The 16,396-nt window shown below is 43.1% G+C and overlaps 1 protein-coding gene across 2 annotated transcripts in view; it reads left to right on the plus strand.

Annotated features, from left to right (window-relative positions):
• spred1 (sprouty related EVH1 domain containing 1) overlaps positions 1-16,396 on the plus strand; it is a 29,817-nt gene that overhangs the window by 1,957 nt on the left and 11,464 nt on the right. For both annotated transcript variants that reach the window (XM_028987371.1, XM_028987379.1), the window contains one exon: positions 13,440-13,623. In XM_028987371.1, coding sequence (XP_028843204.1) covers positions 13,440-13,623 — 184 coding nt within the window. The remainder of the gene's footprint in view (positions 1-13,439; positions 13,624-16,396) is intronic.

Here is a 16,396-nt window from a genome sequence, read left to right on the forward strand (position 1 = left end):
TGGAGGGTGGCATTTTCAGGAGACCATTTCTATCTTTCACTGAATAATTCACCGTATTTAATCCCATATGATTTTTGTCAGCTTGCTTTTGGTCGAGACACATTCAGCCCCTGTGGTTTCACTCATTCTTCTACAAACCTTTTCATTACGTAGTTATAGATATGTAATCATTTTCCTCTCTGTGGTCGTAGGCCTTTAAGCTTCAGAAGTCTGCATCACCATGTGCAAAATTATCAGATTGTAAATGCGCCCATTGAGTTGATTCATAAGTGAAATGATGACTCACTGTTCAGCTCGCATTTGCCTTTGACAGTTGTGTCCCTTTGTTGTGCATTAGCCGTATGATTAATATACAAAATAACAGAACTTATTTTGCTCTTGGCAATAATGTGCACAAGCTAAGTTTGACTGTTGACGTTTGGTGAATTTGGGAAATTTGTTTTGAGTATGGGTGTGTGTGTGTGTGTGCACTCAGGTTAGTCTTCTGCACGGCCTTGTGTCTTCACCTTTGACCCTTTTGAACATTTCTTTAGGCTGTTTGTGCATGGATCATTTATGGTGGTTTTGGCATATATGTGAACTGGGCTGACTGCATGGATTATGAATGTTTTTATAGTTCCAAGCTGCCACAATGTTCTCTTCATCTGGTCATGTGATGGAGAGCTGACTAGGCCATGAAACTCTACTTATCTGTAGCACCTGCAATAACAGCAAGCGCTTTTGTTCCATTGCAGAAAATGTTTTGTCGATTCATGGAAATCTTAGAATAAAAATAGCGTTGAGCGTAGTTCAAAGACAATGTGTATGATACAGGCGTGGTTTTAGTCTGCCCTACCTTAATTTGTGTCTAGCAGGATAATGCAGTGTGGTTAACTATTAGTTTAATATTGTTATTAAATGACAAATTGTGGTCTGACACAATTTTTCATGGATTTTAGCCAATAGCATTGTTAGCCTATGGAATGTCTACGAAAACATTATTATGTAGCATGCCCTATATTTAATTACATAAGAGATTTTACTAATGTTAATGTAATGTCTGCCAACTGGAACCACGTTTCACATACTTTTGCACATACTTTGAGAGCAGATAAGTAGAAGCTTGTATGTTTGGGATGCACCAGAAGCAAGTTTGATCTTAATGGGAGCTTTGAATTTAATTTTTTAGTTTAGCATCATTCCAATCAGCCTCATTTATGTGTTCGTACATTTATATGGTTTCCCTGTTTCAGCAACTCTATCTTCTTGGTACAGAAGTTAGAGGCTTGGTTAGGCTGAAGTTGCTGGAACACCAATGTCCTCAGAAAATTATGGAATTTGACTGTTTGTGCCAAGTTTAGAGCGGAACTATTTTTTATGAATCGGAAGAACAATTCTTTTGTAAGAACATATATGATGTCAATAACTCAGAAACAGAAAAGAAGCAAACTAGTGCAAGCCAGTCAGCCAGCAAACTCTGCAAACAAATCAGCTGATTCAAAATGTGATTTTATTATCCTGGTTCAACTTCATTATGCAAGTGGCCACAACATTTTTGTATTCCAGGTCTCCCCAATGTTTATTTATTTGATAGGTTTTTTTTTATGTTGAGGTCAAACATGAAGCACTTTTAATTTACAAAAGGAAGAATGTCTAATATTGTGAAACAGTTCTTTGCATGAAAGGCACATATTATTTACATGTAAATGGTTCACAAAAGCAAAGAGTTAATGCCCAAGAATTATTACCCTAAAAACAATAATTTTAGGATAATAATTCATGGGGCCCTATGTAGCAACAGACAGACACACTTTTTGATTGCCCAGGTTCTCATAGACCACTACGTACTGGCATTATTGTCAGGGATATAATGCAATTTGCAGCATGGGTCCTATTCACTTATGTTGGAAAGGAGGAGTTACCCACCCAGCCCTTTCTTTTTTGCATGTAATTATTTCCAAAACCCAGACGACTTCTTCTGAATTCAGTTAAGTGAGGACTGGAGCAATAACACCAGGTACTATGGTTTTTGGCACCACCACACATTCTGTGCCAGCGAGAAATTTTTGTTGCAAAGTGATTGGAAACTATTTCTTTAATTGGATGGGGGAGAATGTTTTAGGGAACTGTATTGTAACAATGCTTTTTGAAATACAGGGAGTTGCATGAAGCTTTCACTTCCTCCTGGTATTTTTAGGAGTGGCGACAAGCTGAATGCATTTGTCTTTCATAACTTCAGCTTGTGTGTCCAATTATCTGGTATCGTAATCTGTGGGAATTTGCTGAACTGTTCTTGCATGGTGACCTTACGACATCATGGTACCTGTATTATTATTTTATTTTGTGAGGGAAAAGAAATGCACATGCCTTCGTATTTCCCTATCAGACCAGTCACTTAAACAATCTTATCATTTTTAAGGGAAGAAGCTAATCACAGCATGTCTTCTGTGTATTACCTAACGTTACAACTCTGCATTGTCACCTTGATCAGATTATGCATGCTGTTGCAAGAACCACGATTTATGCTTTTACTTTGTGGGTATTAGGGGTTGGTAGCATTGTTGCCCTTTTCATGTACATTACATTTTACAGCATTTATTACTCTGGTGCAAATATGCAAATCAGATTGAAGAACATGAAAGAAGTGTTATGGTCCTAGGGCTGTGCGATATGGCATGAAATTCATTTTGCACTATAAATTTAATGTCATGGCCAACGCGCCTCCAGCCCGCTAGAGGGCGCCTCACCAGCCTGGGAGACGACGACCCGGAAGAGGAAATGGAAGCGGGCGGTGGCAAGTATAAAAGTGAGGTAACCCCAAGGAGACAGGCCCGCTCTTTGTATGAGTTTACTCGCCAGAGACGCTAGCTCTCTCACCCACGACCTTCGATAATTGTGATTTCCTGAAATATGACCTTCGCCTGCCCACAACTTCGAGAATTGCCTGATCCCCTGGAAACCACGAAAAGAACCCCGACCGGAACTTCCTGGCTACAACCTCTACCTGCCCCTGACCTTGAACCTACCTGGCCCATCGGTTAAGACGGGATTCCATGCTCCCCTACCTTCCTGCCGCCCAAGACCTACTCCCGTCCAGTCCAAGATCCCGGACCATCCTGAAACCCGCCGTCTTCCGGTTCTCCTCTGCCCTGGTCCTTCCCAAAGATCCCGAACTGACTCCCCGCTGCGTGGCAGCGCGTCCATTGCTTCCTCATTCCTCGCCGGCCAGGCGCCCCCGGTCCTCCTGCCCCGCTCGCCCAGCGTCCTCTACCGGTACGACGGCTTATCCCCACGCCCCAAAGTATGTCTGCAACTACGTCATCGAATTCCCCCTGTGACATTTAACCATAGACTGTGTATATTGTTGTATATAATTTGATAAGTAAATTTAAATGTATCTGTTTTTGAAAGGGCAACATGTGCCCTTAGCAAAGGCACTGCAGCAGGAAGTTGTATAATAAACTTTTTATAGATGCATTAACATATAGCATTATCGTATTATGGATAAAACAATATCCAAGCAATTCTACTGAAAGTGGACTTTCTGTCACACCCATAAGGCCAGTGAAATACCAGATATTTGGATGATGCGAGTGACTACCTATAAGGATTTAGGATTTTCTGTATTCAGCTGTATAGTTCACATTAAAAATATTGTAAACATGGACAGGTGGATTACTGACAGTGGCGGCCTGGCGGGTAAGGAAATGGACCCGTAAACAGAAGGTTGCCGGTATGAATCCAGATCTGCCAAGGTGCCACTGAGGTGCAACCGAGCAAAACACCGTCCCCACTCGCTGCTCCCCGAGCGCCTGTCATGGCTGCCCACTGCTGACTAAGGGTGATGGTTAAAAGCAGAGGACACATTTCGTTGTGTGCACCATGTGCTGGGCATCACAATGACAATCACGTCACTTAAAATTTTAGATTATTTAAAGATCCACGGAAACCCTGCTACACGTTCTGTGCTCTCACCCAAAACTAATGGCTTGTGCCGCATGTAGGTGTGGTTTCACACAGGTTATGTGTCTTTATAATCCCATCCCATGTGCGTTTTTATTAACATTATTACTGCGTACTTGAATCATCTTGAATGTTGGTACTATTGCTGCATTTCATTCTGAGCTGTCTCGCTGCATAGGGAGCACTGTTAATCTCTTGAGAGAAGCTATGCTGCTTTTTGATATTTGTTTTGCCAACTGCTCTCAATTTTTTTTCTGACTGAGAGTACTAAAACCCCAGACTTAATGACCAAACGCACCTTTTACAGGTTTTTTCATCAAAGGTAGTGGTCTAAGAAGGCTGGTATATATATTTTTCTGTGTAATCTTTGCTGTCTTGCAATGCATAGTTCCTTCAGCTCATTTTGACACAAGCTCACCAACCTTCACAAATAAGCCCAGATGCCAGAGAAGCATGTGCGCCACCAGTTAACGTGATTCATACAAGGTGTTAGCAGGCATTCAGAGGCTAGCTACAGCTCTTATAATGTTGCCATGCAACAGTACATATAGTAGTAGGCCTAGATTTTAAAACCGAGACGTGCTAGTCCAATTGAGATTTGGAATAATTTAAACCAGATGCTCTATTCAGTCTAGTAAAAATCTATGCTGACCTATTTAGCGCAGAAATCATTTTTTAAATATCATGTACTTTTTGCTTTAATGTTCTAGTGAGTCATTTTTTGGTGTGTGTGTAAAACATGTGGTTTTTGTAAGACACCACATTGTGATGGTGGCCCTCATTGTGATTCTTCAGGTTTTCAACCTTTATTTTGTCGATTAGAGCCACATCCCAAGAGCCTGCTTTGACATCAAAGCTCCCAGTTAGTGCGGCAGTCGAAATTTGCGGTTCCTCTTTTCTGTAATCGCTGCGCAAGGTTTTAATTTCCCTAATGCTTGTGGTGGAAATTAAGATCATCTCAATATGTGACCTTGATTGATGTTAATGTATTTTTTTTTCTTTAGTCTTCCTTGATACACATGTGGGAAAACTTGTTTTTTATTAGGGTGCCACAGAGCTGGGCACCAGGATGTTGTAGTTTGATTTTCCGGCCTTGTCCAGTAATGAAGAGTTGTTTAACATTTTGTTTGAGGCAGAAAATTGATGATACAGAGACCTGAACTCTAACTTTCTGGAATATTCCCCCAGTTACTACAGATGTTTTTTTGTGAAGGGTGAAGCACTGATCGCTTTGATGATATGAATAGATGCACTTTTTTAAGCATGCTGGAGCCTGTATTCGGCTTTGAATGTTCATGTTCTCTCGGCTTCGTTCTGCAGCGGTTTGCCATTTTCTATCTGCTCGCTTTTCTCTGCACTGCCTGTGCCTTCGCAAGATGGAAAATCTTGTGATACGGAGGTGAGTCACCCAGCCTAGATGTAGATGCACCATAGGACGGGGTGACACCGCCAGTGTACTGCAGTGTGACTGAGCTTCTCACTCATTAGACCACTTTGTAGCGTTTGGCCAAGGTTTGAGCCTTCTTTTCCATACACCTGATGGTGGGCAACACTGACTGACAGTGTGCATTACATTTACAGCATTTATAAGACACCCTTATCCAGAGCGACTTACAATCAGTAGTTACAGGGACAGTCCCCCCTGGAGCAACTTAGAGATAAGTGTCTTGCTCAGGGACACAATGAGTAAGTGGGATTTGAACCTGGGTCTTCTGGCGAGTGTTTTACCCACTACACTACTACCACCCATAACTACATAACATATAGTCGTGACTGTTGACTGGCCCAGCGTGAAGGGATGAGTTGCTTGTTGCTTGATCTACAAGGACGTTGGTCAGTGTAGCTTCTACTGTGCAATGAACTTTGCAATGTTAACTTTAGGATGTTAACTTTTGTAGTAGCTCCAGAATTCAGTGTGCATGTACTGAACCCAACTTAAGGGGTGTGTTCTTAAAAGCTACATTGGAGATACATCTCAGATAGTTAGGATTTAACGTTCTCACAGCACTTTATGTTTTTACTCATACTGTAAAAACATTAAAAAAATTAATTGTAGTAGTAATTGGAGATGGGTGGTAGTAGCCTAGTGGGTAACACACTCGCCTATGAACCAGAAGACCCGGGTACGAATCCCACTTACTACCATTGTGTCCCTGAGCAAGACACTTAACCCTAAGTTGCTCCAGGGGGGACTGTCCCTGTAACTACTGATTGTAAGTCGCTCTGGATAAGGGCGTCTGATAAATGCTGTAAATGTAAAATGTTTTGGCATTCACTTTTGCATGCATTTTTTTGCTTGTTTCTAATTTAACAACTTAGGAAACCTGTGGAAACAGAATAATCAACACTTTCTGCTGATTGTCTGGTTGATAAGTAAAGTTGGAAGTAAAGAGGCCTGATGGAGCCTGACGGACTCTCTGTGGTTCGGTGCTAGAGAGAGCGCTGACATTTCCCCCCCTTTCTGATGCTAATGAAAAGGGGACGTTTTCCAGCCTTAGCTTGCAGAGCGTGTCTCTCCTGCAGCATGCTCCACTGCCTGGACATTGTGAGAGCACAAAACTCCCAGGCCTGGCATCCAATAACATGAAATTTCAGCAGAGAAGCGGCCATTGTGTATCGAGATGCAGTAGGGGAGGGCGGGGGTGCTTGGGTTGAGTTGGCGTGAACCCAGGGCTCAGGCCACATCCTACAGCCCCCCCCACCTTCACACCCCCGAGCTTTTCCCCATCTTTCACCCCCTCCGGGAATGGGAAGCCTGGAGGCTGAGCTGGGGAAGCCACAGACAGAGTCCTGGACAAATGGTCACTTTGTCAGGCCAGGAACTGGCTGTCCCTGCATCACCCTTCTCCATACCGAAGGGCTTCTCGTGGCCTCATGGGACATGAGCTGGACTCCGTATGGACTGGGGGAAGTCTAGTGGTCAGCTGCCAACCAAGTCTTATGGAATTCGACACTTAACCTAATGAGCCTCCAATCGGAGTCTTGATTTGATTACTGTGATCATAGAAACACAAAAAATTTTAGATCACTGAAATTATTATTATATGGTTAATACATGGTAATGTTAATATTATTCAAATCTGGAAGCATGGCAGAGTCATCATTTCAGTGGAAGAATGTGGTCTTGAATGATTGGCACTAAACGGCAATGTGGCCAAAAGTGGCTAATCATGAAAAAAGGTTTGGTTTAATTCGGGTTTTCCATGTTTCAGAATTTACCCATCATGCACAATCCCTTCTGTGCAAGCCTGTGGAGACAGTGTTGTGGTCTGGGGTGGCTTCGTTTGTTCAGGCCGGGTTCAGCGATGTTATGTGGCAGTAACACAAAGTCAGCTGCCTGCTTGAATATACTGAATGACCACACTTTTCCATCAATGGATTTTTTTCCCCAAGACAATAGTGCCAGGACTCATTGGGCTCTAATTATAAAAGAATCATTTTCCACCAGAGAATCCCAACCTTTATTACGTTAAGAATCCACAGGAGAATCTATTCTGGGGAAGACTCCGTTTATCAAAAAGCTATTTCGGGAACAACACTGATTTTGCTCACACAAATTAAGCAAGATAGCTATGATCCCTTTCACGTTGTACTTCTGCCAGCAATGTTACTACCTGTTAATCCAATTCCCACTGGAGACATGCAGATTGTTTTTACTAGGTTGCCAGGGGTTAGTTTGATTTCACCACATGGCTTGCATATTGGTAAAGATATCAGCAAATATGTGTGTGAGAAAGGAGTGTAAATAAAGATGGACTAAAAAAGTGAAAAATATGTGAAGAGTCATATTTTGAAAATCTGACAGGTGGTTAGCTTTTTACCCAAATTTTTGTATCTTGTGATGGTTTTTGGTGGCGAATGTCACCATCAGATACCACATTACAGTGGTAAAAATATATTTGGATTTAGCTATTGTGCTGATTATTCTTCCATATATGTTGAATGCTGTTGAGTTATTGCCATTTTGAAAAACGTGTAGTATAATATTACAAAAAAAAAGCGTTACACGCTGGTGTTAACGCTTCACTAACGTGGCTTGTTCAGCACAATGATGAAAGCGATGGCTGTTCGCTGTGTAATGGCTGTGTAAAGCCCGTGCCCCCGCCCTTGTTTTTGTCTCCCTCCTCCTTTTTCGGAAATGAAGTCAGTCAACCAGCAGACTAACTTGGGATAATTTGGAAGCGGGCTTTCGGCAGCTCCCAGGTAGCTGATCCGCTTCCGCCCTTCATTGTGTGACCACTGGACTGTGCTCTCCCAGTGAGGGGCCGCGGATCCTTCCCTTTTGTCTCGCTAGACCATCCCGGACAGGCATTCAAAAATATCACCCTCTTTCACCCAACTGGGGCCAGTTGACCCTATTTTTCAAATTAATTTCGATGCAGAAAATAGGGGTGTTGGGACTGTGTGGGCGGGAAAGGAAGGGAGCTGCATCCTGCTCCGTTCCTTGTGGCATCCCAACTGTCATAGGGCAAAGGATGCTCATTGTCATGGTGATTATTTAATTATTATTTTTTATATGCATGGCCCAGAGAAGTGTGAGAGAGAGAACTTCATAGTGAATGTCACACTGCGCCCGGATGCGATCGCTGGTGGTTTCAGTGGTTCTATTTGTTTATTTGAGTCTTCGATTGTAGTTAAAGGTTCGGCTGTGTTCATCCTGAATTAGGGCCTGCTTTGAAGGGATGTGAAATGAGGTGTGCAATTCTCACACGGACTCTTTTATCACCTGGATTTGGTGTACGTTCACAGTCCTTGCGGCATCTTATACTTTCGGGTTACATTCATCTTCCCACCCCGCTCTTTGTGTCTCGGTCACGGCTCAGCAGCACATCTCCCCACCCCTCTGCTATTAAAGCACGGTTTGACGGACAGCTTGTCATGTTGCTGAGCGTCTGTTGCACTAACCCCCACCAGACCACACTGAGACTTCGCTGGTCACAAAGGCCAGACTTTTAACAGCTTCACAAACCGTCCCCGTCGTCAGACGGGTGTGATTGCGGGCACGTCCGCCAGAAACTCTTGGCAGCACTGCGAAGGGGAAGTATTCCTTCCCTCTCCCGGGGCTGTGGGGATATGAGAGTGGCTTTTGCTTATTAACAAAAAATCCTATAAATGTATCGTTTGGACACTTTTTGTGGGGATACAAATGGAAATATGCAGACACGTCCACTCTGTGTCAGACTGAGTTTCATTACCTCTGTGGGGCTTTACTGTGGTGGTTAATTTTTCCAGAGACTAATTGACCAGGTCTGAAAGTCTGGTGAACAGTTACCCGACAAGTGGCAAATTTCTGTGCTCATCAGGTGAACAGGAAGAAAATATGAGTTAATTAATAACCAGTGATTATTTTATAACAACTTTTCCTATGTGTCTGTGACAACTGGTCACAGACACAATCCAGATTTTAATCATTGTCAGTGGGCACTTAATAAAAATGATGGTGAGGGTAAAAAAAAGTTATGTTTTAGAAAGAAAAAAAAAACGGATGTCGTCAGCAGCCAAATTCTCTTAACTTGTCACGCCTTTCTTACTTTGTCTTTAATGTGTTACTAGAAGAATCTATAAAGAGCTGCCTTCAGCAAACTTTGACCTTCGTAGTTTCCGGCTGGAGATTGGAAGGTCATTATCTAATCAAAGTACCATTAGACTCTAAGTGACAGGGACTGAGGACTGGATGCTCAACCAATTGTAGAACAAAGTTAAAGGCTTGCTGTATTGGATTTATAGTGTCTTAAAAATCCCTTTTTTTTTTGGTCGGGTGGTTTGTTCCATGTTTTGAACCTTGGGGGTCATTTTGAAATATATCAGTGAAATGTCAAAACACTGCGTTTTGACATTGCTGGAGTCGTCAGTTCAGATGCTTTTTTTTTCTTTTTTTTTCTTAGATTTGGATGTTGCTGAAGGAGATTTCTATGTTTAGATTCTCTCTTTTTTCTCTCATTAAGCACTTTTTTCACCTCCATTTATCTTTATACATTGTTTTGGTGTGATTTTGAAACCTTAGCAGTCCATACTGCCCAATCTTCTACACTGCTCAAAAAAATAAATGGAACACAAAAAGACGTCCTAGATCTGAATGAATGATATCAAATTTATTAACCCATGGAGGTCTGGATTTGGAGTAACATTGAAAATTAAAGTGGAAAACACACTACAGGCTGATCCAACTTTAATGTAATGTCCTTAAAACTAGCAAAAATGAGGCTCAGTAATGTGTGTGGCCTCCACGTGCCTGTATGACCTCCCTACAATGCCTGGACATGCTCCTGATGAGGTGGCGGAAGGTCTCCTGAGGGATCTCCTCCAAGATCTGGACTAATGCATCCACCAAGTCCTGGACAACGTGGTGCAACGTGGCGTTGGTGGATGGAGCAAGACATGATGTACCAGATGTGCTCAATCAGATTCAGGTCTGGGGAACGGGTGGGCATCAATGCCTTCGTCTTGCAGGAACTGCTCACACACTCCAGCCACATGACAACCACACAAGCATATCATCTCACAAGGGGACTGAGGATCTCTACTCGGTACCTAATGGCAGTCTGGCTACCTCTGCCGAGCATATGGAGGGCTGTGCGGCCCCCCCCAAAAGAAATGCCACCCCACACTATTATTGACCCACTGCCAAACCGGTCATGCTGGAGGATGTTGCCGGCAGCAGAACATACTCAGTGCCTCCAGACTCTTTCACATGCTCAGTGTGAACCTGCTTTCATCTGTGAAGAGCACAGGGCACAGTGGGCAAATTTGCCAATGTTGGTGTTCTCTGGCAAACGTGCTGCATAGTGTTGGGCTATAAGCACAATCCCCACCTGTGGACTTCAGGCCCTCATGGAGTCTGTTTGAGCAGACACATGCAAACTTGTGGCAAGCAGGTGGTCATTTTGCAGGTCTCTGGCATCCTGCTGCTGGGTTTTTGCCCGCCTACGTCCTCCTCCACGTATCCTGATGTACTGGCTTGTCTCCTGGTAGCGCCTCCATGCTCTGGACATTACACTGACAGACACAGCAAATCTTCTTGCCACATCCTGGATGTGCCATCCTGGATGACCTACACTACCTGAGCCACTTGTTTGGGTTGAAGACACCGTCCCATGCTACGACTAGAGTGAAAGCGCCGAAAATGACCAAAACTTCAGTCAGAAAGCATAGGAACTGAGAAGTGGTCTGTGGTCACCTCCTGTAGAACCACGCCTTTATTGGGCATGTCTTGCTAACTTCCTATAATTCCCTTCTGTTGTCTATTCCATTTGCACATAATGTGAAATTGATTTTCAGTCAGTGTTGCTTCCTAAGTGGACAGTTTGATTTCAGAGAAGTGTGATTGACAACAAGAACATATAGCCCAACATATAGCCCAACAAGAATATATAACCCAAAATCACATACAGTATGTCTCAATTGGCTTTGACAGGCCCTATAGTTGACACCCCCACACTTGACCCTTCTGCACACAAGGAAAACCTAGAAACAAAAAAACTCTAGGAGAGAGAACAAAAGAAAGGAAGAAACCTTGGGAAGGAGTGATACAGAGAGGGACCCCCTTCCAGGATACTTGGAGTTACAAACCGGATTCCAAAAAAGTTGGGACACTATACAAATTGTGAATAAAAACTGAATGTAATGATATGGAGGTGCCAACTTCTAATATTTTATTCAGAATAGAACATAAATCACAGAACAAAAGTTTGAACTGAGGAAATGTATAATTTTAAGGGAAAATATGTTCATTCAGAATTTAATGGTGTCAACAAATCCCCAAAAACTTGGGACAAGGCCATTTTCACCACTGTGTGGCATCTCCCCTTCTTCTTACAACACTCAACAGATGTCTGGGGACCGAGGAGACCAGTTTCTCAAGTTTAGAAATAGGAATGCTCTCCCATTCTTGTCTAATACAGGCCTCTAACTGTTCAATAGTCTTGGGCCTTCATTGTCGCACCTTCCTCTTTATGATGCGCCAAATGTTCTCTATAGGTGAAAGATCTGGACTGCAGACTGGCCATTTCAGTACTCTGATCTTTCTCCTATGCAGCCATAATGTTGTGATTGATGCAGAATGTGGTCTGGCATTATATTGTTGAAAAATGCAGGGTCTTCCCTGAAAGACGTTTGGATGGGAGCATATGTTGTTCTAGAACCTGAATATATTTTTTTGCATTGATGGTACCTTTCCAGACATGCAAGCTGCCCATGCCACACTCACTCATGCAACCCCATACCATCAGAGATGCAGGCTTCTGAACTGAGCGTTGATAACAACTTGGGTTGTGATGACACGGCGTCCCGGATTTCCGAAAAAGAATCGTGACTCGTCTGACCACAGAACAGTCTTCCATTTTGCCACACTCCATTTTAAATGATCCCTGGCCCAGTGAAAACGCCTGAGCTTGTGGATCATGCTTAGAAATGTCTTCTTCTTTGCACTGTAGAGTTTCAGCTGGCAACGGCGGATGGCACGGTGGAGTGTGTTCACTGACAATGGTTTCTGGAAGTATTCCTGAGCCCATTCTCTGATTTCCTTTACAGTAGCATTCCTGGTTGTGGTGCAATGTCGTTTTAAGGGCCCGGAGATCACAGGCATCCAGTATTACGGCCTTGACCCTTATGCACAGAGATTGTTCCAGATTCTCTGAATCTTCGGATGATGTTATACACAGTTGATGATGATAGATGCAGAATCTTTGAAATTTTTTGCTGGGTAACACCTTTCTGATGTTGATCCACTCTCTTTCTGCGCAACATTGGGGGAATTGGTGATCCTCTACCCATCTTGGCTTCTGAGAGACACTGCCACTCTGAAAAGCTCTTTTTATACCCAATCATGTTGCCAATTGGCCTAATTAGTGTTAATTGGTCTTCCAGCTCTTCATTTTGCTCAAATTGACTTTTTTCAGCCTCTTATTGCTACTTGTCCCAACTTTTTGGGGATTTTTTGACACCGTGAAATTTTTAATCAACATATTTTTCCTTTAAAATGATACATTTACTCAGATTAAACAGTTGATCTGTCATCTACGTTCTATTACAAATAAAATATTGACTTTTGCCATCTCCACATCATTGCATTCAGTTTTTATTCACAATTTGTTTAGTGTCCCAACTTTTTTGGAATCCGGTTTGTACATTGTGTTGTTTATGTGTTCTTTATATTTTTAACCGGTGTATATATCATTAATGTATTTCAACAACATAATAAATGATACTCAATGTCTGAATTAGCATCAACTTTTTTTTATTTTTATTCTGCATGATATTTTACATTTGATAGCAATAGCATATGTTTTTCCCCACTTATAATTCAGCTCTGTTGTAAAATCAGTGAAAAGTTGACCTGTGCTGTGTTCGTCTGCCATTGTGGAAAAAGTTTGTGTGAGTGTGTGTCTCGGTCACAGTGCGCTCATTGTTTTACCCTGTGCCCTGTGAGAATGGTGCATGTCGGAGTCATGCTTGTGCAGCCGTAACCCACCGTCTTCTCCTGTGCTTTTGTTACGCAGTGACAGTTACGCGCGTGTGAGAGCAGTGGTCATGACTCGGGATGACTCCAGCGGTGGATGGCTGCCCCTGGGAGGAGGAGGCCTCAGCTGCGTCACCGTCCGCAAAGTCGGCCGCCCCGAAGATGGTGGCAACGGCGTCGGCGCGGATTTCCTCATCCAGGGGGAGCGACTCAAAGACAAATCAGTAAGTGAAGGCGCATAACAAACAGGCTCGCTTCCGCCGCACAGCGTCATCCACAGGGGATGATGTCATCGCCATTACCTCCTTCCCTCCATCCCCCCACAGGAAGTTGGTGTCATAGCTTACCTCCACTGTGCAGGTAGCTGAAAATAGGCCTGGCCTGCTCTGTGCACACTGACATCACCACATCGTTCGGAAAAGGGCGGGTGGGGTGCGGTGGAGGGTGTGGGAACGCTACAAAACCCACCAGCCGTAAACAGGAAAGGGTTCATTTTAGCGCCCTGAATCAGTAACAGATGAAGCGAAGCCGATGGTTAAGTTAAGAGATAGCGGACGCATCGGCGTCCTGTTATTTAGAAAAGTGTTGGAGCACCATGGCTCACGGCGGTGTGAAGTGGGAGTCCAGATTATGACTCACTGCCTTGGTTATCCTTCTGTTGTGACATCCTTCTGTCACAGTTGATTCAAATTCTGTTGTGCACTGTTTGTTCTGCCCAGTCCTGAGTGTGAGTTTTGAAAATTCGACTGATTTATATGTAAATGTTTACCAGTTACAGATTTTTTTTCCCCCCGTGTTTATTTTTTGTGTAATACTGAAAAATACAAATGTTAACAATAGAAACAAATAAACTGAACCCAAGTATATATACCCAGAGTATTAAAACAGAGATTAATTTATCTATAGACGATGGGTAACAGCCAGTTCGCATCTGTGAAATAAGTGATTAGTGTGTGTGTGTGTGTGTGTGTGTGTGTGTGTGTGTGTGTGTGTATAAAATAATATAAAAAACAATAACCAGAATGCTGATGAGAAGAGTCATGGATACAAAAAGCTTCACACAGGAAGTATAGAGTATTTTATTATGTGTAATGCAAGGTGTTTGATGGGTTTAATTCTGCCTGGCATCATGTTAAACTAGTTGTAGACTTAGACGTGCTTCAAACCCACAAACAGGGCTGAATAAATCCTTCCCAAGGCTTCGTGAGTCCCGGCTCCAGAAGTGCTGGACGTGTGGTCACATCAGAAGTGCCGCACGATGAGAATATGGCAGGGGGGCGGGCGAGACCGGCGGTGGATCTGCCTGAACAGGGAGGGGTGGGCAGCAGTGTTGCCTACATGTGTAATGATGCGGCACAGAGTGTACCGATGAGTCAGCGATGCCTCGCTCTAGTCACAAGCGAGCCTTAACTCTACATGGCTGATGAGTTTTAATTGGCCAAGTGATCACTTCTGAAACTGGACAGAGAAAGGCAAGGGAGAGGAAGTGCCATATGAGATTGTTCAGTCGTTATTAATAGTGGACCCCCCCCCCGACCCTTATGCTTATTTTATTCTTCCTTGTCCCAAAATGCTTATGTTGGTGCAAACGTTTCCCCTTTTCTGGCTGGTTTTCCTTCCTCTCACCTTTCCCTGTCGTACCTCTTTTCCACCGTACCTCTTTTTGTCTCTTCTGGAATGTGGTGTTGGGTGTCGTTCTCTCTTGTAACCGGGATACTTCCTCCTCTCCCGGGTACGCGCTCACCTGACTCGTTCCGGCTCCACTCAGTCTCGCCATGACAATCAGGCCAACTGGCAGCAACCCTCCCCACCCACCCACCTTCTGTGGGCCTGAGTAAACACAAGGCTTAACCCCTACCCCTCCCATTCTACCCAATACACACACACTCACACGTTCACACACAAGACGTCTTCACGTTTTGCACTGAATGCACGGAGACACATTCGCACCTGCCACGTGGACGCACTTGTTTCACCTCTACAAATGGCCAGCGCGAAACAGGGCAGACGTATCGTAGTGTTTTGTATGTGTTGGAATTAAGCAGCTCAAACTAATAAAATTAGCTTAGCTTTGGAATTAGGGCATTTACAGCTTGTAATCCATTTACTGTGAGATTATGACAAGAAAAGCAACTTCTGACACTTTTTGCTTTTGGATCTGAAAGTATGTCAGTTCATTCATGGTCTCCCACTCTACGTGGGCCCATTAATATGTTGTAAAAAAAAAGGGCAGTATTTAATCATGGATAAAGTCGTTCATTTGGTTATATTTAAAAATCACCCTGATGAGTTGCCCTTGACTTTGTCATGAATTGTGCAATGTGTTGGGCTGCCTGGCCTAAACTTGATATTACAATACCGTCATTTAGCAGATGCTTTAACAGTATACAGTATACTTTGGAATAAATTGATATATTTAGAGAAAAGATCAAATTGCAGTCATAAATCAGGTCTGGGTTTGAAAAAAGTTTGTTTTTTAGACAAAAGATATAATTAACATTGTCATATTTCATCTGGGGTAGCCCAAATTTGTACAGTGTACAATGGAGTTTGTGAACAGAATTTGAATAGAGATGCTTACATCTTTGGAATTGTTCTCACATACAGTTAGAAAACGAGAAGCATGTATAAGTTTTTAACCTCAAAGTGTAGGCCCAGGACGAGGAAAAACCTTCCAGGAACCGTACCGGAACAATTCTATGGAACTATTAGTCCATCCGTATAGCTGGACCCTTCTTCATGCGTTGTGTCTGGTGATGTGGTTGTGTCAGATTCTTCTGAATACTGCACACACTCTCTGAGCTACTTGTACTTGCAGTTGGTGTACAGAAAGAGAGTCTGGTGTCTCTCAGGATTCGATTTGATTATGATTAACAATGAGTCAATTATCACAATGCACCCCATCAATTTTTCTACATTACTTCACAATGTGTTTTTGAAATATGTTATTGAGATGACAGTTAAGACCTCGTTCACATGGATGTCTGAACAAGGCAT

Source organism: Denticeps clupeoides, chromosome 1 (genome assembly GCF_900700375.1).
Source record: "Denticeps clupeoides chromosome 1, fDenClu1.1, whole genome shotgun sequence".
NCBI lineage: Eukaryota > Metazoa > Chordata > Actinopteri > Clupeiformes > Denticipitidae > Denticeps > Denticeps clupeoides.